The sequence below is a fragment of the Bemisia tabaci genome, chromosome 1 (assembly GCF_918797505.1).
Source record: "Bemisia tabaci chromosome 1, PGI_BMITA_v3".
In the NCBI taxonomy this organism is placed as follows: domain Eukaryota; kingdom Metazoa; phylum Arthropoda; class Insecta; order Hemiptera; family Aleyrodidae; genus Bemisia; species Bemisia tabaci.
This window is the reverse complement of record NC_092793.1, coordinates 54,086,631-54,111,826: the sequence shown is the minus strand read 5'-3', so window position 1 is coordinate 54,111,826 and position 25,196 is coordinate 54,086,631. Positions and strand designations below refer to the sequence as shown.

The 25,196-nt window shown below is 35.5% G+C and overlaps 2 protein-coding genes across 3 annotated transcripts; both read right to left on the bottom strand.

Moving 5' to 3' along the window:
• Positions 1–1,810: 1,810 nt before the first annotated feature.
• Positions 1,811–17,804, bottom strand: LOC109043173 (centriole duplication and spindle assembly protein centrobin). 2 transcript variants are annotated; one of them, XM_072303483.1, is made up of 10 exons: positions 17,720–17,804; positions 15,662–15,749; positions 14,940–15,173; positions 14,092–14,346; positions 12,367–12,549; positions 11,852–12,078; positions 11,071–11,257; positions 5,682–5,822; positions 4,957–5,076; positions 1,811–3,321 (listed from the first exon to the last, which is right to left on the bottom strand). In XM_072303483.1, the coding sequence occupies exons 1-10, from the start codon at positions 17,749–17,751 to the stop codon at positions 3,268–3,270; spliced, it is 1,521 nt and encodes a 506-aa protein (XP_072159584.1). In that variant the 5' UTR covers positions 17,752–17,804; the 3' UTR covers positions 1,811–3,267. The 2 variants fall into 2 exon arrangements, with proteins under 2 accessions (XP_072159584.1, XP_018915828.2); XM_019060283.2 differs by lacking the exon at positions 17,720–17,804 and adding an exon at positions 16,179–17,713.
• A 1,391-nt stretch (positions 17,805–19,195) lies between these two features.
• On the bottom strand, positions 19,196–23,821 carry LOC109043174 (nucleolus and neural progenitor protein). Its single transcript, XM_019060284.2, has 6 exons — positions 23,576–23,821; positions 22,877–23,031; positions 21,847–22,106; positions 21,274–21,426; positions 20,393–20,508; positions 19,196–19,744 (listed from the first exon to the last, which is right to left on the bottom strand). The coding sequence occupies exons 1-6, from the start codon at positions 23,646–23,648 to the stop codon at positions 19,410–19,412; spliced, it is 1,092 nt and encodes a 363-aa protein (XP_018915829.2). The 5' UTR covers positions 23,649–23,821; the 3' UTR covers positions 19,196–19,409.
• Between the last annotated feature and the right edge of the window lie 1,375 nt (positions 23,822–25,196).

Genomic DNA, 25,196 nt, shown 5'->3' with positions numbered 1-25,196 from the left:
ATTATCACAGAGAATTCTCATGTGCCAGAAACAAATGATGGATAATTTTCAGAGAATCCTCGTTCACTTTTCAGGTACATATGGTATAGGAATCAGCTTGGAAAAAGAAATGGTGCGATTGGAGAAAAAGATTGATACTTTGAATTCACAGCAAACTAATATTTCCCAAGTAGCAGTGATCGCGATAAATAACGATTTTATCGGTTGGTTATCGCAATTATATCGGTGGCAATATATCAAGATATTATCCCAAATCGCGATATATTGCGATTAAATCGCAATTTTTGGTTTGATAAAATCGTGATCAATTTTTGTCGATAAAATCGAGAATAAATCGCCATTTATCGCGATTTTTATTTCGAAAATATCGCGATAAATTGTCGGGCGATGAAAGAGCGATTTTATCGCGATAAGATCGAGGATCATCGCTCAGATGTTGATGATCCCGGCGATGATAAAATTGCAGTATATAGCGATTTTTGCGTTGAGAAACGCTACTTGGGTTGGCGAAACACTTTATACAAAACAATTTCAAAAGAGATAACAGCATCTTGTAGGAGCTAACATTTTTACAAAAATCTACAGCTACAAAATAAAAATGACTCGATCAATGGAATGTACTGATACATTGGTTTTAAAATAAGGAAATGATTTTTTAAAAATTTTCTAACTTTGTTCCTCAAACATACTTTAAATTGCTTTACATTGAGACCATACAGTGGATTGTATGAACAAATCCGTTTTTCTTTTCTTTTGTATTGATTTAGAATAGGTATATACGAGATGTGTTTTTCAGTGAAGCCTTGGTAATAATAGGCCAGGCTAAACAGACTGCTCTGATTTGAACATGAATCTTTTTGAAGTCAGCCTGAATCAGTTTGATGTAAGTCTATTGTGACTCTGATATCAGACTTATGTGATTATGGTTGGTGTGATGTCAAAGCGCTCAAAGTGATATAAACTGTTTTACAAAACAGAGTCAGTCTAATCAGATTGACCTGCTTTTAATGGAGGAGCTGTTGCGCAATATTTGCTTGAGTAATATGTAAGAAAGTCTTCATCATAGTAACTTCATTGCAAATTACCTTTAAAAAACCATTGGCATTGTCAAAATAATGGTGGAGCCAAATTGCTCATCCGTCAATTAAATGTGAGTTTATACAAATACAAATAAAATAATACTGAAACAATCAACCTACAGACTGAAAAAAAGTAAAAAAAAGGTAACAAGTAATAGGTATTAATACTGATAGAGTAAATAAAAAATAGTGGAATGCAGATCAGTAAGTAATCAATCTCTAAAATAGGTAAGTCAACGAGTAAACTAGGTAACAGTTTAAAATACGTATGTCTCCAAATCTATGAATGGCAAAAATAAACATGGCTCAGCGCAAATTACCAGTACATATCAATGAGGGCTTTAATTCCATAAAGAAAAACTCACGACTGACCTTAAGTCTAACAGACCACGAGGAAGCGTTGTGGGGCTTAGAATCAAGACGCTGTAAAATTGTGCATAAGTCACAATCTTGCACAAGAATTTGCGACTCTTAGTTACATGTTGTCTCTCCAGGACTTTCCTGGTTTTTAGATTTCTGGACATTCTGCTTTATTACATACAGGGTGAGCGAAAAGTCCCCGACCCCCCCTCTAACTTTTGAACGAATTGAGCTAAGGAAATGAAACTTTGGGAATGTTCCTATCTCAAAGGGGACCATCTTTTGAGGGGGTCAAAATTTTGGTCCCCCCTCAGGGGGGACAGGGGCCCCCAACTTTTTTTTTCAAATAGCAACCCCTATCTTGGGATACCTCATTTGAAAGAGCATAAAAAACTAAGAATTTTGGCGCAAACCGCAGATCAATATCTCAATTTTTGACCGAGTTATGATAGGTCAAACGGTCAAAACGGTCAAATTTAATCACCTTAAATTTCGTTTTTTTAACTTTTCCCGAAATTTGGGGACTTGCCAACGTAATGTTGAACTGATTTTGACCTTACTGAGATAATGTGGAGGCAAATCCAGAGGAAATTGGCTTATTTCGCAGGAAAATTGAATGACCTTTGAATTGACGTATTTGGGGGTCCGAGCCCCCCCTTAAAATTAAATCGAAGTGATTTCTGCAATTTTTACGTAAAAGCGAACACAATTTGGTAAATTTTCCCGTTTTATTTTTTTCTTTACGATAATTTGAACCGGAGTTATGATTTTTTGAAAATAGGTCAAATTTGACCTATCATAACTCGGTCAAAAATTGAGATATTGATCTGCGGTTTGCGCCAAAATTCTTAGTTTTTTATGCTCTTTCGAATGAGGTATCACAAGATAGGGGTTGCTATTTGAAAAAAAAAAGTTGGGGGGCCCCTGTCCCCCCTGAGGGGGGGACCAAAATTTTGACCCCCTCAAAAGATGGTCCCCTTTGAGATAGGAACATTCCCAAAGTTTCATTTCCTTAGCTCAATTCGTTCAAAAGTTAGAGGGGGGGTCGGGGACTTTTCGCTCACCCTGTATGTCAAGTTCCCCCTTTGCTTAATATTATGCTTTATTTCCTGTTAGGCGGAAAAGCAGCTCAAACGAAATCCCGCTCGGGTCAAACTTTTTTCGATCTACTAACAATTCATCTCAGTGAGACTTTATTCTGCTAGGCTCATTTTGGCTGACAAGGGTGCCTGCAGCCTCGAGGAAGTGATGAAAATAAAACTCCGACTCCCCTGGGTTTTGTCTGACTGAGATCCCACGAATTGTATAACTTTTTGTATTGAATTACATTTTTACTAGGGAACTAATATTCTTGACTCATTTGAGAGACAACATATGTTTCATTCCTTTCCATATGCAAATTAGTTTTTTTGCGAAAGAGCCAAAAATAGTGCAATATATATTGATTGCAAAATGTGCTCCAATTGATAATATTTCAACATGCATGAAAGAGAAGCAATTTCTTTTGCTTATGTAACCGAGAAAATGTAAGTTCTCTCTCACAAAATTACCATTTTCTACAATATTCCTGGTGATGGTTTTGAAAATTTGGCAGATAGGGAAGAATCATGTCAAAGGGGAAAAATGCTGATTCGTTTGATAAAAATCTTTAACAGTTTTTTGTCTTTCTTTTCACTTTCACTTTAAATATTTTTCTTGATTCTTCCTTTTTTACAGCTCTGCAGACATTGTAATATCTATTCAAGGAAAAATCTTAAATCTCTGCTACATTTTATCCTTTGGCATCTCTTCCAAAGTCAATGTTTGGCAGTTTCCTTTTGGCATTATGTCATTTCCATGGAGGTTTTGATTTGGCATTGCGGTTACCCTCACTCTTGGCATTCTGAAAGAAAAAATGGAACTGTAAGAGACAATATGAAAAAAAAAAGTCATTGACTTACTAGAGAGCAGCTGCAAGCACTTTGCTAAATGTTAGCTAATTTCACATGCTGCAAATTGGAGCTGGAATTAAGGTCATTAATGATTTGAATTTGCTCTTCTATTAAAAGAGAGAGTTGGAAAATGCATCAATGGCCTCATTTTCAGCTTCAATTTTCAACCCATGAAAAATAAGTTTCTTGCCCTTCCCCGAAAATTTATCCATGAGAATAATGAGTTATGGTTTGTTCAATGGTTATTAACTGTGTATCAAAACTTGCCCAAAATTTTAAGGATCAAAATAAAAATCAATACATGCAATGGGTCTGTTGCGCTGGTCACAGAATCATGGTTTTGTGCTTGATACTTGTAGATTAGCAAAAAATAATAAGAACTGTCCAAATCGCAACTTTCTACGTTAACAGAGATATCGCTCTATGAAAAGTCAGGTTTTTGACCTTATCCACCGCGGCAGGGACACCCTTGGTTTCTTCCTCTTCTGTTCAATCAGTCATGCAAAGGGTGCAACACGAGACTTCAATGACATTGGGTGTAAACCAACTCAAGAAACTGACAGATTCCCACTTTAAAGATCTTCTTATCAGGAGATGACGCATTAGCCGCGAAGAGATTAGGTAGTCAGTCAGTTCACCTCAGTTTGTTAATGTTTAACGTTGTTGAAGTTTCGCGTTGCACCCTCTGCATCACTGATTGAACAAAAGAGGAAGAAATCAAGGATGTCACTGCTGCGGTGGATGACGTCAAAAACCTGACACTTCAAAGGGCGATATCTCAGTTAATATTGAGCGTAGAAAGTTGCGGTAAATTTTTTTAGCCAATCTACAAGAATCAAGCATCAAAACACAATTCTGTGACCAGCGCAACTGACCCATTTGAATTTCCAGAAGTTTCCTCTCCTCACATCCTGGAGGGTTCCAGAGATAACCTCTCAAAAATGAATTTTGAGGCTGACAGGGGTTAATTTTTAGCGCAGCAGCTTTTCATATCGCGTACTTGTTGGGACCATACTCATGAGGACACTAATATCAACGATGAAATTCCCAAACCACGCATCGCATTTGCGAGTTTTTCTTTTATTTTTAAAAAGGAGAACAAATCAATATCATTTCTTGATATTTTCACAAGAATTTTCTTTGCACAAAGAAGAAAAATCACATAAGATATCAAGAATTGACACCTAGTAGTTTTCCATTAAAAAAAATTGATGATAGGAAGTCTGCAACGCTGCAAACCGAGAGACGTCGTCTGGTAGTTTCTTTGTCAATATGTAAAAATATGCCACAGAGTTGATGATATTGGAAACAGTTCGTACCCAAAGAAAGTAGTGATATCATCTTGGCTGGGCACTACATTATTTCTAAAAGATTCCATTCCATAAAACTTCCAATTATCCTTCTGAATGCTTTTAAGACAAAGAATATTTTAACGTATTCATTGGATAAAAACTTGTGAAAATAATATGCCCTTTTAAAATGATGAAAATACTTTTTTGAGAGTAAAATATCCATTGTAAATAATGAGCCATTTTCACAGTTTAAGTGTTCATCTTGTACATATGCAGGCGCCTGAGCTCACTCACCGAATTTAGGTTTAACTCTTCACCTTGGTGTGCAGAGGTTGCAATATCGTCGCTTAAAAATGAAGAGTAGAGCCAGGAATTATTGAGATCCTCCTTATTGGCTGGCATTTTTTCTAATAACTGAAAAAGATAAAGTTAGTTTAAATAAATGTAATTATTTCACAAGACCTAAGAGCAACCAAAGTTCCTCATTTTCCATCAATGCGTCATGTTTTTATGAACAAGCATCATCTTTGGTATTGGTGGAATTTTGAATGTCTGAAGCATGTATTCAAACAGAGGTGTATTTTAATTTTTTATTTTTTACTTCAGTAAATACAACAGGAAACAACTACTTTCCATCTAAAAAAAGTGAGCTATTGCTTATTTTTGACAAAAAAAAATTAGTCTCTTCAAAGTTATGACATCAATTATCACTTTGCGTTTTTCAAATCTAATGTTGATGCTGTAAATGAGCATAAAATAATCTCAGTCCATGCATGTTGTAACATGAAAAATAAAAGAGAGAAAAAAATGCGACAGTCAAAAGAGATACAAAGATATGGGCCAACTATACCAATCCTCTTTGAATCAACTTTTGTCAGCTTTTTTAAATGCAGAAATAAGTTGATGTTTATAACGTCATAAAAAAAAAATGACAATGCTTATATTTGAAGTTCCATTTTCTCAACAGTAGAAAAGAACAAGGAAACATTATTGTCTGGAGAGGAAAAAGAATAAGTTACCATTTGAAAGTATTTCTGAAGCTGATCAGGCATTGATTTGCTCTCAGTTTTTTGATTCATATAACCATGCTCAAGAGCGTGAACAGATGAAGTTGTTTCTCCTTTTTCATTAGTTGGTTCTTGCTTGCTTGGAAAGTTTGTCTACAAAAGAAAAAACATCTTGTCAAATTTTAAAACTCATAAAACTTATTAGTCCAGGCAATAAAGGATTTTACCTTGCAAAATTTAGGTGAAATCAGGTTATGATCGATTCCTATGTAATTTTTTACGCTGAATCCGAATTTTTGGTTTCCCAACAAATTTTCCTTGTGCTAACTCCGGAAAATCGGAAAAACCGCGAAAAATCACGTTTTTCCGCGGTTTTCCCGAGATATCTCTTTTCCCGTGCGATATATCGAGAAAATGGTTATTTCCAAAAATAAAGCTGATAAAATTTCCTATAAAAATGATCTGAACGTTTTTCTCATACGTCCACTAGGGAGAGAGCTGGAGCCGTGGAAAGCTCTAAAAACTCGTAAAATCGCGATTTTCCACGGTTTTTCGCCATTTGTGCGCAATAAATTTGTTCTTTCGCAAAATTTCAGGATAGTCTTACCTTAAAAATTAATGCTGCTTACTTCTAAGACAAAAATGACGCCAATTTTTTCTTTATAGGTCCATTGGAAGCGGTATTAAAGCCGTGGAAAGCCATGAAAAGCTCGAAAATCGCGATTTTCCGGCATATTTTCGTAACAAATCCGTTCCTGTCCAAAAAACTCATTTAAAGTGACTTCAAAATTCAATCTTATAAAATTGTCAACATACATACGTAGAATTTGCTCCCATGGCGCGCCCTCGTGCTCTGCGACATCCAAACGCCAGGTGTGCTTATCTACGTAAGGGTTAGTAGACAACGAACGACGTAATAAAATAGTGCAATTTTCAACATACTTAAATTATGTTGAAATTTCCTTTTATATCTGAAGAAACAACGGATATGGATGGATGGAATGATGTTGTAATAGTGCAATCCTGCATTATTTACGCTTTCGACAAATCCATATCGTAAATAATGCAAAAAGTTGAAATTTGAAGAATGTACTACTACAATTTCTGAAATGATTTTTCTAAATTTGTGGATATTTCTGTTACACATCCGTTCTTGTGCCAAAAACTCAGCTAATGGAGACTTCAAGATTTAATCTTATAAAATTGTCAACACATTTATGACGTGAAAAGCTTTTAGCATGTGTCAAAAAGTGCCGCATAGAGAATTATGTGTAGCTCAAAAAATGCGACAAATTGTGATTTTCCACTTTTAAGCCACAAATGAATCATCTTGTGTAAAAATATGGGGCTAAAAATATACCTCAAAAATTTAAAATTCAATGTGATGATGTTTTCGGTGGATTAAATTGCACAATTATGTGTCGAAATTTTAATGGTACATGTGAGAATGCACTCGATGAGGACTTATCCGCGGAACTTATCGTAGATGATCCTGATGATTTATGGAATATACTCCTGAATCGTTCACAGAAAGAACAGCAGACGACCGAAGAGATGAAAGAAGTTCGGAGACGTTTGCAGGTAGGTATTAATTTCACTCAAATTTTTTTTTTTTTTTTATTTGAATTGATAGAAATGGCCAGTGATGCTTAAAAAAATGTACTCATTGACTTCATGTACCGCAGAAATTCAAATCACGGTTTCTTCCACTTCGGTTTCATCAGTGATGTAAATGAAGCGACTCTAGGTAATTGAGAAAACGAGAGTGAGAGTAATCACGGCACGCACCCGTGAACTACTCATAATTTTGGGAGGCTTGTACGATAGATGTAGAATTTTAGCCTTATGGCAGATCACATTAATATCCTTGATTTCAGCAATCATGACATTACTCTATTAATTGCACAAATGTCACATTATTTCCAAATAATTGTAGCGTCATTATGAACCAACAATCAATGGATAAATATACTCATTGACAACAAAAATAAGATCCTGAAATGCCAAGGAAGCGAAAAATCGCGATTGTATCTGCGAACCGTATCAATGCAGGTTGCTTTACTCATTGTTCTCCTCTCAGATTAATACCAAAAGATTTTCCTAGGCATACGTTTCTCTTATTCTAGTAAACGATGTTGCAAAAGCTCAAACGAGCAATTCAAATTAAGATAAATCCATACCAGAAGTTCCTGTTCTCCGATTTAGACGATGTCATGCTGAAGTCGTAAAATACTGCAAAGACGGCAATGATGACAACGCAGGTGAGAATTTTCCCATCAAGTTTACAATAAATTTTCCATGAGTTGATTGAGCAGAGAAAATTTACATTATAGTAGGCACAAATTAACATTCTCAAATAGCAGAAAAGAAAGAAAAAAACACCGATAACACCTATAACAATTCAACAATTACGTTCCTCTTGCCATTTTAAACCATGACCCAATTTTATAACTTAGTAGCTCTTTCACCGATAGAAAATCATATGTTAGGTTATGCCATTATACCCGTGCTTTTCATTTTGATTTCAGATCCTCAGGACATTCAGTCAGCAGAGTGCCTGACCATGCATCTGAATTATACGTCTTGACATTGAACATATTTACTATCATAGTTCTTATCTAATTATTACGATACTATTATAGTTGTTTTCGCATAATTGAAAAATTGTATCAATACATTCTTTAAATTTCAAACTTTTCAACTTTTTGCATTATTTACGCTTTTAACAAATCCATATCCGTTGTTTCTTCAGATATAAAAGGAAATTTCAACATAATTTAAGTATGTTGAAAATTGCACTATTTTATTACGTCGTTCGTTGTCTACTAACCCTTACGTAGATAAGCACACCTGGCGTTTGGATGTCGCAGACCCGCCCAACACGAAATATTGCAGCAATATTGCAGCAATATTGTCAATATTGAAACAATATTGTCATGTAAATATTTCCTTAAATACACTGCAGAAATATGTTGACAATATTGCTAAAATATTTCATGACAATATTGTAACAATATATTTATAAAAATGTTTTAAATATATTTACAAAATATATTTATGTAATTACTTTTAAAACAGTTTGTAAAATATATTTACAAAATATTTTAAAATTATTTTAGAAATATTAGTTTAAAAATATTTGTTTAATATTATGTTAAAAATATTTTATAAATATTTTTGTAATATTTTATACTTTTGCGAAATTAACATTACTGGTTTATGCTATTATGGCTAAAATTTTTGCTAGATTTTCAAAATGTTTGCCAAATTAGCGTATGGTTTTGCTCTGTTTACCAATTATTTTGCGGAACTTACTAAAATCAATCGCTAGAAAAAAGAAAGGGGGGGGGGGGAAGAAAAGACAAAAAGAAGGGAAAAAAATAAAAAACATAACATAAATACATCGACATAAATTCAAACTAGGAAAAAGCTCAAATAATTAAAACTGGAAAAAGACGCAATTATAAAAAACAGTAATTTGGTAAAGAAAAAAATGAGAGAGAGTTAAAAAAAACGAAAATTTGTAATACATGAATAGGAATATGTTGAGTACAATTAATAAAGAATTTGAAACACAAATTACAGGATGAAATAAAAAATAATAAATAAATAATAAATAATAAATTCTGGTAAAATATTATAAGAATCCGTCAATAAACAAACATATTACGGACTCAGAGGCCTGCGATAGTTAAGAGATTGAATTTACGGGCCCATCTACATCAAGCCTGGCTGGTCTGGTGGTAAAGTACTGGACTTCGGATATCAACTCCACCCCGAGGCGTGGGTTCTAATCCCGACTAGGACGGCGCGGATTTTAAGGTCAGTAACAACTCTACGATCCACAACCTGGACGCATGTGTACATTAGAAAGAAAATTAGTACCAAAGACGTCTCCTAGAGTGCGCGCACATGGATATGGAATCTGATAACCTCATCGCAAGTAAATATTTTTAAAATATATTATCAATATTACCTTGACAATATTGCTGCAATATTGTCAGGGGGGCGGACAACAAACTATTGCAGCAATATTATTTCGATATTGTTAAAATATTGTTAAAATGTTTTTGACAATATTTCAGCAATATTTTTAAAATATTTCCGTGTTGGGCGGGGAGCACGGAGGGCGCGCCATGGGAGCAAATTCTACGTATGTATGTTGACAATTTTATAAGATTGAATTTTGAAGTCACTTTAAATGAGTTTTTTGGACAGGAACGGATTTGTTACGAAAATATGCAGGAAAATCGCGATTTTCGAGCTTTTCATGGCTTTCCACGGCTTTAATACCGCTTCAAATGGACCTATAAAGAAAAAATTGGCGTCATTTTTGTCTTAGAAGTAAGCAGCATTAATTTTTAAGTTAAGACTATCCTGAAATTTTGCGATAGAACAAATTTATTGCGCACAAATGGCGAAAAACCGTGGAAAATCGCGATTTTACGAGTTTTTAGAGCTTTCCACGGCTCCAGCTCTCTCCCTAGTGGACGTATGAGAAAAACGTTCAGATCATTTTTATAGGAAATTTTATCAGCTTTATTTTTGGAAATAACCATTTTCTCGATATATCGCACGGGAAAAGAGATATCTCGGGAAAACCGCGGAAAAACGTGATTTTTCGCGGTTTTTCCGATTTTCCGGAGTTAGCACAAGAAAAATTTGTTGGGAAACCAAAAATTCGGATTCAGCGTAAAAAATTACATAGGAATTGATCATAACCTGATTTCACCTAAATTTTGCAAGGTAAACCCCTATTCTATCCTCTATTGCCTGGGCTATATCATCTTATTTTCAAATGGATAAGTAACTCATTAGATATTGGCTCCCTGGTCAGTTTGAAGTGAACAGTAAATATTCAGTTCTTTCACAATGGAGAATAATGTGATATGAGATTAATCTTTAAGATGTTCAAGTGCTGAGTAATGTTGTGCCTTGAAAACGCCAAAAATGGTGAGCAAGCAGTTCTTCGAAGAGTTTGTTTCTATTTATTTGTTAAAGAAATAAAGCTTCTTCTTCCTTTAATTTCCATAATATTAATTATTCATTCGATTTCATTTCAATTTTTCTACTCAGTATTCAAGATTGAAAATATATTGCTCTTCCCTTTTTTTTTCAAAATTCGGACTCGCACTGCATGTGGCTTCACAAGGTCTGGGTTTTTTTCCAAAATCTCCTTTAATGTTTCAAATTTGGTAAGCGATGTAGTCTTGTTTAGCGACCGCCTCCAGGTGGCCTGGTCCTTCACTTTCAAAATTGTACAAAAATTCCACTCACATTTTTGCTATTATTTAAATTCATCTTTCTCATCATAGTCGAACATTTGGTATGGTCACTTAGGCCATGTGCTCATTAAACCATCAAGAGACTTTTACCTTAAGCACCTATGAAGTAACCTTACCTGTGAAGTGATAATGTTTATAGCCTGTCTCCACTGAGTTTCCATGACAGAATGAAGTTCTCTGGCCATTTCGGCTCGCCGAGATCGCTCCAGTTCTAATGATTCTTTCAGCTCTAAGATTGTGTCCTCAGAGCTTTTTTGCTGCTCCTTGGTTTCTTCTTTTAATTTGTCAAGCTCCGATTTATGTCTAAAGAAGATGAAACAACCAATATCACATCACTGATATTATAATGGAAATTTTAGGGTTTTCAAACAAATAAGTGACTCTTACAAAAGTTGTCAGGCATACAAAGGGACAAAAACAACAAAGATGGTATGAAAAATCATTTCAACAATCACAATTTGTCTCCTTTTTTTTATACGTAAGTTTTTACAACTGATCTTCTGAATAAAATACTAATTATTTTCCGTCTGATATAATATTACCTGGAGATTCAATGTCAACCGCATTTTTAGAGTTCTTGCATCCAATAGGATATCAGGAAAGATATAAAAATCTACTGTTTATTTTGAAAAAATTGAGATGTTTTAGTAAATAATTGACCGAAGACTTGTTGGTTGAAATCTAACCAAAAACTTCTGGCTGAATAATTAAGCCCAAAGTTCTGGACCTGCTTTTCAAAAATCTTTGTTTTGACAGTAGTGAAAACACATGAGCAGAGAAGGACTGAGCAATTCCAGTCTATTTTATGAATTTCCTGACATGATCATGATTATTTCCTAAATTTTTCTGGGTTTGCTTGAATTCCAGCTCGGATGGTACAATGCAATGGAACCTTACTTTTCAGTCAATATTTGCATTTGACGAGCTGCCAGTTCTGCAAGAGCTCTCTCTCGAGTATGAAGCTCCACCTTGAGAGCAGCTTCAGCTGCGTCAAGTTGTGACTGGAATTCTTTGAGTTTGTCCCGCACAACACTTTCCAGCTGCTTTTGATAAAATACTCGAAGCTCTTTCTTCAGTTTGTCCTGGTTTTGTTGCAACGTCTTCAAATCCTCCAGAGCTTTTTTCTGAAGATGAAAGAAAAACAAATTAGGGGAGGAAAAAAAAAAAAACTATTAACAATACCTACAAAAGAAAAGACAGGGAGCAAGCATTCTTTTCAACGGTTTTTCCTCATTTACTTGTGCTTAAAAAGGACTTTAGGCTAGCACTGAACAAAAAATGAAGTAAATATAATGATCACTTCTGGATATAAATTTTATTATAGGGCATTATTTAATTTGGTGCACTTCTCTTGTGCCATATTTTTAACAGAGGATCAACAAGACGTCCTATGTCTTATGTCTTCAACTTACCTCCTTTTTGTTTTTTTCTTCAATAGTTGCCGTCAAATCCTCCATTTGGTTCTTCAAATTTGCAACCAACTGATTTTCTTCCTTCAGCTTAGAGAGCAGTTTGGCTTTTTCGGCAACAGCCAAAGACAATTCTGCTTCAAGTTGGCCTAACCGTTCTTGACTGTCTTGTAATAATTTATTCTCCTAAAAAATTGAGGGATTAATTTAGATTATTTTTACATCACAAACGTTAAAGAAGCAAAGTACCTTTATTCATAATATAAGGGTATGTGACTAGGGACTGTTTGAACTGTTGGCTAAGCTTAATCGATTGACAGTCATAGTTTATATGGTAATAAAACCATATTTGGCCCTAAGAATTTCCTCACGATTTCTTTCTCTTCAGAATGACAAACATCAATCGAATCATCAGAAGACAAAAAACCCAAATGAAGGAGACACTTTATAAAAATTATGGGTGAATACTGGCAGGTTTACAGGATTATGCTGTCTGGAAACTAATGAATTCAATAATAGTATTACTAAATACAAGGTAACTGCACAATCAGTTAATAGAGTAAAAATACTCTATTTCTCAACTCGAAATTTAACATCTCCCACAGATTTTACGGAGACTTTCTACAGCTTACATAAAAATTACTTTTGAAACACAAAACTTACAACTTGTTTCATGAACTTTAAATAGTATTCTAAACGTTCTTCAATGGAATCCTGAAATGGAGAGAAAGGAAAGGAAGGGTTCAGAGATGAATAAAGGGAATTGATGATACAGAAAACAGCTTGAGATAAGAAGGAATGAAAAAAGATACCTAACTTTATGATAAAAAATCATGAGCTTCTTCTGTTAAGCATGACTGATTATGGTACCTTATCTACTTCGCAGCCCTTACGCCATCCTCCAGCCACCCCTCCTGGCACTTACTTGAAGTCACCGATTCTCCTCTTTACCCATCATAGGCACTTTATCAGCACACCTTTTTCTCATCCTAAAGAACTCATACACCGACTTCATTTCGGAACTGTCGATATTTTCCTCACTTTTGCTCATTCCCCCTTCACGGCCCATCATAATTTCAATATTTTTTTCATTCATATTTTAAACAAAACATGAAAGTACCACGAACAAATCATGACACAAAATCACACAAATAAAGTGCAAAGCAGCCATGGGGTACAGATTCTTTGTCAATGATGAAATTGATAAAACTTTGGTGCTGTCAAAAATATGAACGATCAGTCTCAAAATGCATTAAATAAAATACAAAATCGCAATGGGATGAATCTTCCACAGAAAACCATTCAGAATTGCACAAAACGTGAATTTCAGAAGTGCTCAAGAAAAAGTTGATCAAGAAAAAATTTCCATTCTTTAAAAGCAGCAAGTTCCGCTAATAAGTTACTGATAAGATCTCTAGATATAAATCATCTAAGGTATATTGAACTAACAAACTATGAATGCTTCTCCTGCTGGGAAACATCATCAATGGGAAGCTGAAACCCTGATCCTCTCATTAAGTAAAAAGCATTTGTCAAATCAGGAAATGTAATTTCATGACCAAAAACCGAGGCATGATTCTTCCATTCACCATTTCATTTTTTGTTGTTTTGCAGCATTTTACAATGTTTGACTGCAAAATATGCACTATTATAAAATACCGCTATTTGAAACTGCTTTCAAAGAAAAAGAGTGCAATGCTCTGGAGAAAATGGGTTTTGAATAATTACCTCAGAGAAGTTTTGCTCCATCCATGACAGTTTGTCTTGGAGCAGTTGAATCTTGTCCTCACTTTCCAACAATTTTGATTGAGTATTCCTGTTGGACTCTTCTATGTCCTTCAGTTTGGCACTTAATTCAAAATTTTTCTTATCTGCAACAGCCATTACTGAAGCTCGCTCTTTCTCTGCCACATCAGCTTTCAGTTTGTAGCCTGCCGCTAAATCTAAAGCTTGAGAAAGTTCTAGCTCATATCGCCTTACTTTCTGGAAGAGAGAATAGGGCAGGATTTCTGAATTACACAAAATTGAAAACTATTGACCGAGTGGATACATCAAAAAATTATTCAACATATGAGAGTGATTAAAATGTAAATAAGTAATATACATGAAAGTGATTTTTATGAAAGGGAAGAATGTTAGAAAAATTCCCTCCAGCTTTTCTAGATATAATTTTTAGCTGGCCAAGTCTGTAAAGAATTCCTTCATCTTCAAAAAAGCTGTTGAGCTTAACAGAAAAATTATTTTCAATTCCATGATACATTGATTCCTTGGTGAAGTAAGTTACATGGCTTTGTATCAAAATTGCCAGAAACATTTTAATCAGCTACCTGTGATCAAATGGGCACACACCCAAAACCTTTTGTGATTTTTACATTGTGTAAAGAAAAAAAAAGATTGAGTTCTTGAAGAACATATCATCTCCCAACTTACTTGGAACTAAATTTAAACCGGCAGGTAATGTAGGATTAGAGCTGTGTGTTTATATTATTGCACATTGGATCTTCACAAATCTGAAATACAATGATACATCTTACATAGAGAAAAATACAAATTACTTAAAAATGAATTCATCTTACCTTGTTAAGTTCAGAGATTTCTTCTCTTCTTTCCTCTTTTGAGGTTTGTAGGGCAACAGCCAAATTATGACGCTGATCTTCTAACTGCCGCCAATGCTCTACAGTGCGCCTCCATGTTGTTTCAAGTTTCCCAATAGCGCGGTTTTTCTCTGCATCAATGGCAACAGCTACAGCAAGCCTTTCTCGCCATTCTAGCACCTCTTGCTGAAGATCAATGATTAAATTCTCACAGTGCTGAAATTACAGAATATACTCTTCATATTAATTTTTGATAAACATTATGCTAAAATAATTACAAAAAAGGGAGAAAAAAACAAAAATAGGAGTACTTACTACTCCTTATATTATGTTATCAATGAGAAAGAAGTCTTACGATCCAAAAAACCTTCAGATACGTACCAAAGATGCTAATACAGATTCTCGATACATAAAATTTATGAAAGCAGGCCTAACCTGGATAAAAACAAGTCAACGGTGAAACTATCAGACCACATATCTCGGTTTGCAATGTATTAGACTTCCTTTCACACTTCATTTTTGAACGAAAACTACTCAACATCAACCCTTGAAACTTCTGTAATTTTTCCTCTCAATGAGAAGAAAACTCTCTGAAAAGGCTTGGTAGTCTCATCATCAAAATTCAATTATGATTACATTATGTTATAAATAAGTTAGAGGAAACACTTCAAGCTAAATCTAATTAAAAAAGTGTATGTGGCTACCTGTCTGCGTCGATATTCCTCTCCTAATTTCTGTTTCAATAATTCTAGTGAATCGCTGCTATGCAGTGTCCGGGAAAGATGAGGCTCACTGAAATTAAATTGAAAAAAGATGAGAAAGGTGATGAGGAAAGTGATGAAAGGATGGGTGTTGCAGAAAAGAGGAGGAAATTCCTTGGAATCCTACAACAAGAGAGTAAGATAATGTTGTTTGAGCTTTTGAGGAGGTCAATTGATTAAAATCAGCCAAAACTTTGCTCTTCATAATTAAAATCTCCACTTCAGCAAAACGAAGGAAATACTCATATACATTGAGATTTAGAAGTTAAGTTGATAGATAGAGTTTGGAAGTTTTTCATAGGGTCTTTGGGCTTGATTAATTAAAATCTAGAAGAATTAATGAGAAAAGAATGATAGGTAGAACTATCCAAAAGAACTGCTTTGGCTACATAGAGAGCACAATCATAACAGATTAAAAAACCCTTTGAAAGACAAAAATGTACTACAAAAAGGGGCTTACCAAAGACCTGCATTCATCTGACTGTGAGGCATGGAGTTTGCTACAATCTCTTGAGTCTTCTTATCGAGTTCTTTAAGCTCTTCAATGATAGAGTTTTGACTATCTACATTGTAAAGACCACGAGTTAAGCCACCAGCAGTACTATGTGAGTAATCATTAGAGTTCGTGCCACTGAGAAAGTGCCTGGTACTTTTTCTTATGCTGTCATCAGAAAAGTCATTGTCTGCAGCCATATTTTGTGGCACGACTGTTTTTTTAAAATCACAGTTAGTCTCTCTTGAACATAGGTTCCCTTCAAACTCATTACTGATCTGCTTCATGTTCAACATTTCTGGATGAGTTTTATTCTTGGACGGGCTGGTTTCGTTGTTCAAGTCTGAAAGTGGATTATTATGACTCCTTCTTAGAAAGCAGCTGGTCTCTGCTCTGGCAGGTAAACTGCTGAGACAATCTTTGGAATTTGATTTATTTTCCATTTCTTCTTCGGTCAATTCCATTTCTTTTAATAACCGGTCAACTTCTGGCAGATCTAGGTGTTTCACTGGATTGGCATCAAACCATAAGGAATTCTTATGTGGTGCATTCTTTGACTCAAGGTATGATTGTGTAAAACAGGATTTAAAGTCTACTTTCGGCAAAACATTCCCTGCTGAAGTAATCGAATGGGAATCACTCTCACTAAACAACCTCCGCTTGCAAGAGGATTCGGACACATTATTCTGATTGTTCTGATTATTTGAGGAAGTCTTGATCCTGGAGAGAGGACTATCAATTGTCTTGGACAAATACTTGCTCTTTTCTGGTGATGTATTCAACGAGTGGCTTTTTGGAAACTCTTCTAGAATATGAGAATATCGATTCAGAATCGGAGTTGGAGGTAAGGACTGTGGTCGTGTTGACTTAGGAGGCGATCCACCAAGATGGTGACTGCTAGATTTGAATGAATGTTGTGACAAACTGTCAGTGCTGCCTTTGAAAACATGCATATTTTGGAATGAGGAATTACCGAGGGGCAAGTGACTTTCGCCACAGCTGGAGTACCTTGATCCTTCGATGTCTTCTAGTACTGAGATTCGATTTGCTAACTCACTGACATTACACATCAAGTCTGAGACAAGCTTCTTCTTATCTTGACGTTTAGGTTTGAATCTAAAACTTTTACTTAAGGAAAGTTCACGATCAGAGGTCTCAGAATCATCAGAAGGGACTGAGAAAAAATTTGGTGGAATATCGAGTAGTAAATCGGTGTCATCGGAGTTGCTCATTACTTACGAAAAGCAAACAGAGCGATGGATACATGGCAAAACTAACGTTTAGGAGGCACCCACTCAAAATCTGGAAATCGGCAAAGTTTCAGCAAAACTTTCAGTTGCAGGGAGGATTTAAAATTTGGGAATGGGCATGTTACGGTTATGTCATGTGAACATCCAACCGATTAGAATGAGTATGTAACTAGTCCGATTGACAAATACATTGCACTTGTACTGTTGAACTGAGTATATGAAATATAAAAAAAAAATTAAAAAGGGATGCGTACATACTTGGGAACTTCAAACGAAACTTTTGGAGCCATTGGAAAGTTTCAAATTTAAAACTTCAACAGTAAACAAACACAGTTTTGTTGATATGTAACTACTACGCTCTGGCGGCCAACTAGAAAACCATAGTTTGGCGCCATGTTTAAATGATTGCCGATTGATGAAATCTTCGATGTATACCACGTCCGTCCAAAATTATTATTAAGTAAAAAAGAGCGATGAAATTATTTGATTTTCCCACATTGATACAAAAAGAAAGAAAGAAATAAATTTAGAAGGGAAGAAACATTTAGAACTTGATTTAAACACGAGAACAATTTTTATGTATAGGTACTATTCAGAGTTGAGTCAAAGCTAATTTCAATCAACCTTAAGGTTTCAGTGAAATACCGCCCTTTTTTTGCTACACTGGATTGAATTTCTGTCAAGTAAAGACATTTAAAAACTATTCATTTGCACTTTGGATCAAAGTTATTTTACTTAAAAAATGTGACCAGCCACTGATAAATAAGGGATCTTAATGTCAGTCCACAAAAATTCTTTAATCGAGTCATTGATACTAAGTAGAGTACAAGATGACCAAAATTTCCAGATAAAAACGCGCAAAAATTTTTAAGCTAATCAGAGGTGGGGCACTTTAAAGTTTGCAGTTAAAGAAAGGTAGTTTTGAGAAAATGCCATTTAAAATTCTAATCTGCCGTGCTCAAAACTTCAGAGTATCTACAAAATCTCTGAAATATTCATGCTCTTAATTGGCACATTAATATAAACTAAACAACTCTCGATTTGTCTTTTGGGACACGACAGAGATTTTTCTATCCAAATTTCAGAATTTCTATCAAAATTTCGGAATTTTTCCGACCCAAAAAAACCGCTCTGTAAGCACTGAAAACTTTTGGTTCCAACAACGAGGGATTTGGTCCTTTTCCTATGGATTGCCACAAATTTTTGTAATCCACTAAAACTAAAAAATGTAGTTCTCAACGTTTTAGTAGTTTTTCAAAACTTTGCTGAAAATTTTGGAATTGATGACTTTACAGCTGGACTTGACTTTACACCTAGTTCTCCATTGATTATACCCCACCTTTTATTAGAGTGACTGTTTCTTCTCTAATAAAAACTTGAGTGCTTTGATGTCAGGACTTTATATGCATTTTAAAAATTAAATTACACCCTGAACAAGAGTCTTAAGTTAACAGCACAGTCCTTTCACAGAGTTGTTACATAGTTTTGTTCTTTACCTTAATCTCCATAATTGCTGTACAGTTCTCTCTTTTTTCATCGGATGATCCTTTTGGGTTTTTTATCAATTCAGTGCTTTTCCCCTTCATTTCATAAAGCACTGCAAGATGTGCAAGTCTGGGAAATGAACAGAACTTTTTAGCTGTGTCTTCAGATTAAACTAAATCAATGATGTGAAAAGGAGAAGATATGTCTTAAAAAATAAAAATAGAAATAAGTTAATGATTTTCAAAAGAGTAAAATATTAAAATCATATTTATTCAGCTAAACAGGTACCATGGAATTAATAAGCAGGGTACTTTCTTTTGATATACTTCGTGGTTGGTCAAGGTCATACTCTGATGAGTTCTTCATTTGTAGATATTCTTATTATGTACCTGAGTATCTTCTATGAAATCTTAGATCTAGAATCTAGATTAAAAATTTGAATGGAAATCAGAAAGTTAAATGGCTAAGAAATTGCCACTTGGAGTGTTTGTCTGACTTTTCCCAGAATTTTATCTGATGATTCCGGTTTTTTTGTAATTTTTTCGATGGACTTTAACAAGATAGTTCTTAAAATATCCCATTCAACAGGATCCAGACTTTTCGTAATACAGTTTTGCCTAGAATCTGATCTACTTCGCAGGTCTACTTCAGTATTCAGGAATTTCTTTAACTGATCTAGAGAGTGAATATCCGTTGTCTCACTGGTTTTCTTTTTCTTCTTGATTGCTTTCAGCCCTCTATTTCCTCTTCTTTTGCCTTTTATTGCTTTTGGCATTGCGAACTCTTTTATATCCATCTCTGAAAAAGAGAGAGGGAACAAAAATATTATTTGCATGAAACAAAGATGTCCTGAATGACTTACACGATTGTGTTTTAATTAAACGTTCAACAAGGTGGTAAAATAGTGCAGGGTCCACACTGTTTTGCAGGAATGGCAAGGCCAAAAAGTTCACAAATTTTTTACTCTAATTGAAAAAATTTGTAGAACTTTTTAGCCCTGCTTTACCTTCAGAATAGTGAGGCCCCAGCACTATTTTACCGCCATGTTTCATACAGTTCAGACCACATTTTTTAGTTTTTTTTTCCTGGATTAAAAGTTCAGTAACTTATATTTCTGATTCACAAGGGTACTTCTAAAGCTACCTCCTCCCATCAGGCTGAAAAAATTCGCACAAACACTTTTTATGAATCCAACAGGACCATGTTTTTTTGTTTTTTCCAATGCACCCTAGAAACACCACCAAAAAATTCCGAGAAGTCCGGTTTGAGCACGCGTTGACGGAGGCAGTGTTTCCAGTAGCAGCAGCTTGGGAAGTTCCCCTTGTCAGTTATAATTATTCTTAAAATTCGGTCAAATTGAGAGGGTATTTTCTTTGCCAACAACTAAAACGATGCTTCTGAAAGACCGTAAAGAATTGGTTCTGTATAGATCATGCACTGACTTACCATTCGTGTTTGATTTCGTGGGGGAAAGCTCTCTGTTTGAATCGAATTCTGCACTAACTGTATTTGGAGTTTTTGCCTTGTAAATGTTTTCGACGACAAGTGGTGAAAGTCCATTTCTGGAAAAATAATAATAAAAATTCTCGGTTGAAAGCTTTTTTGGGGGCATAGTTCAATTTTCTTAATGACAACCTACAAAGATGGGATCGGAAAATAATGTGAGATTTTAAAGAAAAATGAAATTCATTAATACCTTGGGAGCAATGCGGATACTTCAACACATGGAATGTCTTGGGATAAAAAACTTGTGACTAAATAACGTGTCCCCTCACAGCTGGGCAGTGGGTTTTCTCTTGTCACCCGCTTTTCAAGCTTTCGTGAGCAATTATTTAATTTTTGAAACACAAAAGGAAACATGAACGCTGTTTGATCGATCAAGCAAAGCATCTGATAGGATAAGGATGACTTGAGTTGGTGCGTCGGATTGCTCTCACCAAAAATAACCATCAAAAAGAGAAATCTGTTGCTTCTCTTGGGATTGCATGAGTGCAGACCTCCCAACTGCCAAACATCTGCACGCTCTGCCCATTTTCACCATGGAAACTGACTTGAGTAGCCGCATTCACAGCTCAATTTTCTAAGAATGTTTCTCCTCTTGGGGCTGAATTTTTTTTTCGAATTTTTTCCTTCTCACAGACTCACTATTTTATCATCAACGTTTATAGTAATAGATAAAAGCTGAAGAATTTGTCCTCGGATCCATTAAGCTTTCCTGGGCTGAAAAGGTTTTTTACCCAGCAATGATTATCATCAACCTCATTCAGATTTATCTGTCCCTAAGCAATTCTAAATCTTTTGGTTGGTTTTATTTTCATGAAACTTACTTGATAAGTTGTTGATTTACCCAAGACAAAAGATTTTCAGGTAAAGAATAAGACTCTGGAAGCCAGTGATCTGTTACATCCAATTTAGATCGGTAACGATTCAGAACTTCGTACCAGTTGTCAGTTTTTTGCAGTAAATGGTGAGATAAAACCCTATAAAGATCAAGCAAAAATAAATTAAAGGACACTGACAGAGAGGGAAGGTTTTCTTTAAAAGATGCAAAGCCCACAGGAAAATTGAGTTTGATTTTTTGTTAGGAATTCCACTTTGAAGCCTTTGGAGAAGTCTTAAACACAGAATACATTTTAATTGATACGAATACATAAGAGGATAGCCTCAAGGAAGTTCAAGGGATCAAGGTGCCTTCCCCAAAACAGGTTGGGCTTTGAAAATCCTGTTTAGTTCAGTTTGATAGGTCCAATTAATATGACTCCATATTTACTATGAGACTGTCACCTCTCTGTAAATTGAACGGCAGAGCAGCACCAAGTATTGAGCTGAGTGAAAGATTTTTAACTTGAATCGATGGGCCAAGGTTACTGTTGAACTACAACTGAAATTTTTTAACTTACCATATTCTACTGATAGAGGCTTGGAAAGTTAGCCAAACGTCCCATGGTCCTGGTGCTTCCAAGTAGGACTTAAGAATTAGAAAAACCTCTTCACATGTGCAAATCAGTCGGGCCAGGAGAAAACTGAGGCTTTGAAGACGAAGCATGGAGAACTCCACCATTTGATTGCTTGGCATGAATTCACTAGAGATGCAGGATGCTAGCTCGCTAAAAACTTCCTTCAGATTCAATTTTGGTACTCTCAACAAAGTTTGATTAATCTATGGAAGAAACAAAAAATGCAACATTGAAGTTTGTTTTGACTGTTTCCTCCTTTGCGAGACAGAATGCTTAAAATATGTACTTAGAGTGTTCCACCTAAGTGATGACAAACTTTGAGGACCAATTCGTTCTACAAATTAATAAGGACAAAAAAAGTTCAATAACAATAAAAAGTCTGATAATGCATTTACTTGCAACTACAGGCCGTTGGAGAGATACTTAGAAGGTTTCGAAGAATCCAAATATTTCAAGGGGTACCTACTTACTGACTCAAAGCCAATATGAAAAGCGAACAAAAAATATCTGTCTCGTTCATTTAGTTTGATTGTCAAAATTTCTGAGGATCATGTTAACTGATACTGGGGGGCTGTGCCACCTAACAGATTCTTACCCGGACCTAGTTGAATTCCTAACATGACCAAGATCAGCTGTATACTAAAGTACCTGTCATCAATGAAACTACCAGACAACGCATCTCGTTTGTGGTGTTTATAAATCTCTAAATCTCTGCTCTCATTTTATTTTTTTTAAGGAGAACAAATCGATATCATTTCTTGAAATTTTCAGTCTTTTCTTCGCACTGAGAAAAAAAAAAACCGGAAGTTTTCAGGAATTGACGTTGAGTGGTTTTCCACTGAAAAATAAAGTATGACAGAAAGTCTACGGTGTCGCAAACCAAGATATGTGGTCTGGTAATTTCACTGTCACTGAATTTTTGTATGTGATGCTACCATGGGATCAATAAATATTAACTGAAAGAGTATATTACCTTTCTTAGAAACTTGAAGGCTTTTATTAATCTGAATTGGTTCTTGTAACGGTGTAGAATTCTTGATATGAAAGTTGCCTCTATTCTGAATGATTTACCAAGCAGAAGCTCCTTAGCTTCATTACACATACTGTCTAAACTGGATCTCAGTTTGCCTAGAACAGAGAAGATGAGAACAAAGCTTATGCTTGCACCCTAATGAGAAATTGAAGGAGAGAAAAAAGATAAATATTTTACATTAGGGTTCCTCCCTTCCCCACATTGGGACACGCACACACCCCCCACAATGGGTGCTTTGGACATTTGATCCCTTTGATAATATGCTGACGATTTGTATTTCTGCTTAATGAGACTATGATTGAGAAGTTTGGAAGATTTATATAATAGCTAAACAGTATGAAATTTCTGATAAAAGTCTCCTTCTCTTCTGTTACCATTTGCCAATGAGTGACAGCCTATACTTCAAGACTTTCAACATCTAATGGACACCAGTAGGCGATAAGAGGCAAGAGTCTAAACGTTACCTTTTTTCCTTTCTGCAGTAAAATAATATAAGCTTCAGGTGTCGCAGAAAAGTACGAAGCATCATAAATATTTTGTGGAGGGTTTAAGTAAGACAATATTGTTCATGACTATACAAAGAACAACTGAGAAAGCTTAACATTTCCAAGATACTTACATCGATAATTGAACACTCACCTGAACATTCCAGTTGCACACACATAGATGGAGGAGGTTCAACGTCTAGCTGATTCCAGAGGTATTCATCCATTTCTATGAAGGCACTGACTTAAATGGGAAAAGGCTTACTTATGAAGGTAATGTCTGCTCCATATTGTTAGTACTTGATTGGATTCAAATTATTAATTCGAATTAGTTAACGGCATTACACACAGTTTACCACAGTTTATTTCATAACCTTAAAACTTCCTTGTGCTCGGTTTGTTTACCTGGGACGGTGCGAGCTCTGTCGGCACAGAGCTGAACTAAACCTTGTGTTGCATTCTAAGCTGTGTTTCCGCAAATACCTCAAATACCTATTAGTGACATTTCACTCATTTCAGTGTTTTTCCTTTTAAATTCATGTTGTTAATTTGTAAAACAATCATGATAGTCAAATCACACCATATTACGGTGATTCGTCCAGCTCCCTGGCACGCGGTCGAACTGGCATACGATATATCGTATCGATTAGGTAAAAAATCTCGGCAGCAGATTTCGAATTTTAGTCCAAAAAAGGACTATAGCCCCTGCGCATGAGTCTGTAAAATTATTTTAAACCAAAAAATAGGCAAAATTCAGAGAAATGAAAGCAGATTAGTATTCGGGAAAAACCTCACTTTAGATACCAAAATCGATAAATGTATCGAATGCGAGGTTTTTTCCCTAATCCTATTCTGCTTTCATTTCTCTGAATTTGTATCCATACATATTTTATAATCATTTATATTTTGGTTTAAAATGATTCTGTAGACTCATTTGCAGGGGCTGTCGTCCTTTTTTGGGCTCAAAATTCGAAATCTGCTGCCGAGATTTTTTACCTAATCGACGAGATGTATCGCATGCCAGTTTGACCAAGTCACTTGAGCTCACTGACGTATCACCTTTATTGGTCTTGATGCAACTTGGACCTATTGTTTACAGTGAGTAATTTAATGCAGTACTATTTCTATTAAATTCTCGTTACTTGTGAAATATTCATACGGCGAAGTCATAGAAAAGTAATACCTATAAAATTTCAGTTCCAGTTTTCACTCCCCTTATCCGTTCTTCACCTCATATTTCCGGTTATAATTTTCATTGTCCACTTCCAGTTTTTCCTTCCACTTCGGATTTTTAATTCTTTTGTCGTTCTTCTGTTTCTACTATTTCTTTCGATTCTAATGCTGTATCATCGTTTCCTACACCAAGCACGGTCGCGCGCGCCGGTCGGTCGGCGGGGAACGCATATGAGCGCCTACAAGACTGCATGAATACTTCACGCATTGCGCCTAACGCACAGTGCGGATGCCGGTTCGCGTAGCGCCTACAAGATTGCCTGAATACTTCAAGCATTGCGCCTAACGCACAGTGCGGATGCCGGTTCGCGTAGCGCCTACAAGACTGCAGGAATACCTCACGCATTGCTTGTTCACTACACTGCGCGCTAAAATCGATGAAAATTCGTAATATCGCGATGCTGGACCTACTGCGGTCTACACCCTTTCCGACCAGTGTGCACCCCACCCGAGCCCTCAATCCTAGGATCGAGGGATTGTAGAGATTTTGCACCCGTGAAAGGTATCTTTGAGTCATCGATGTCGAAGCTCTCAAGCCATGT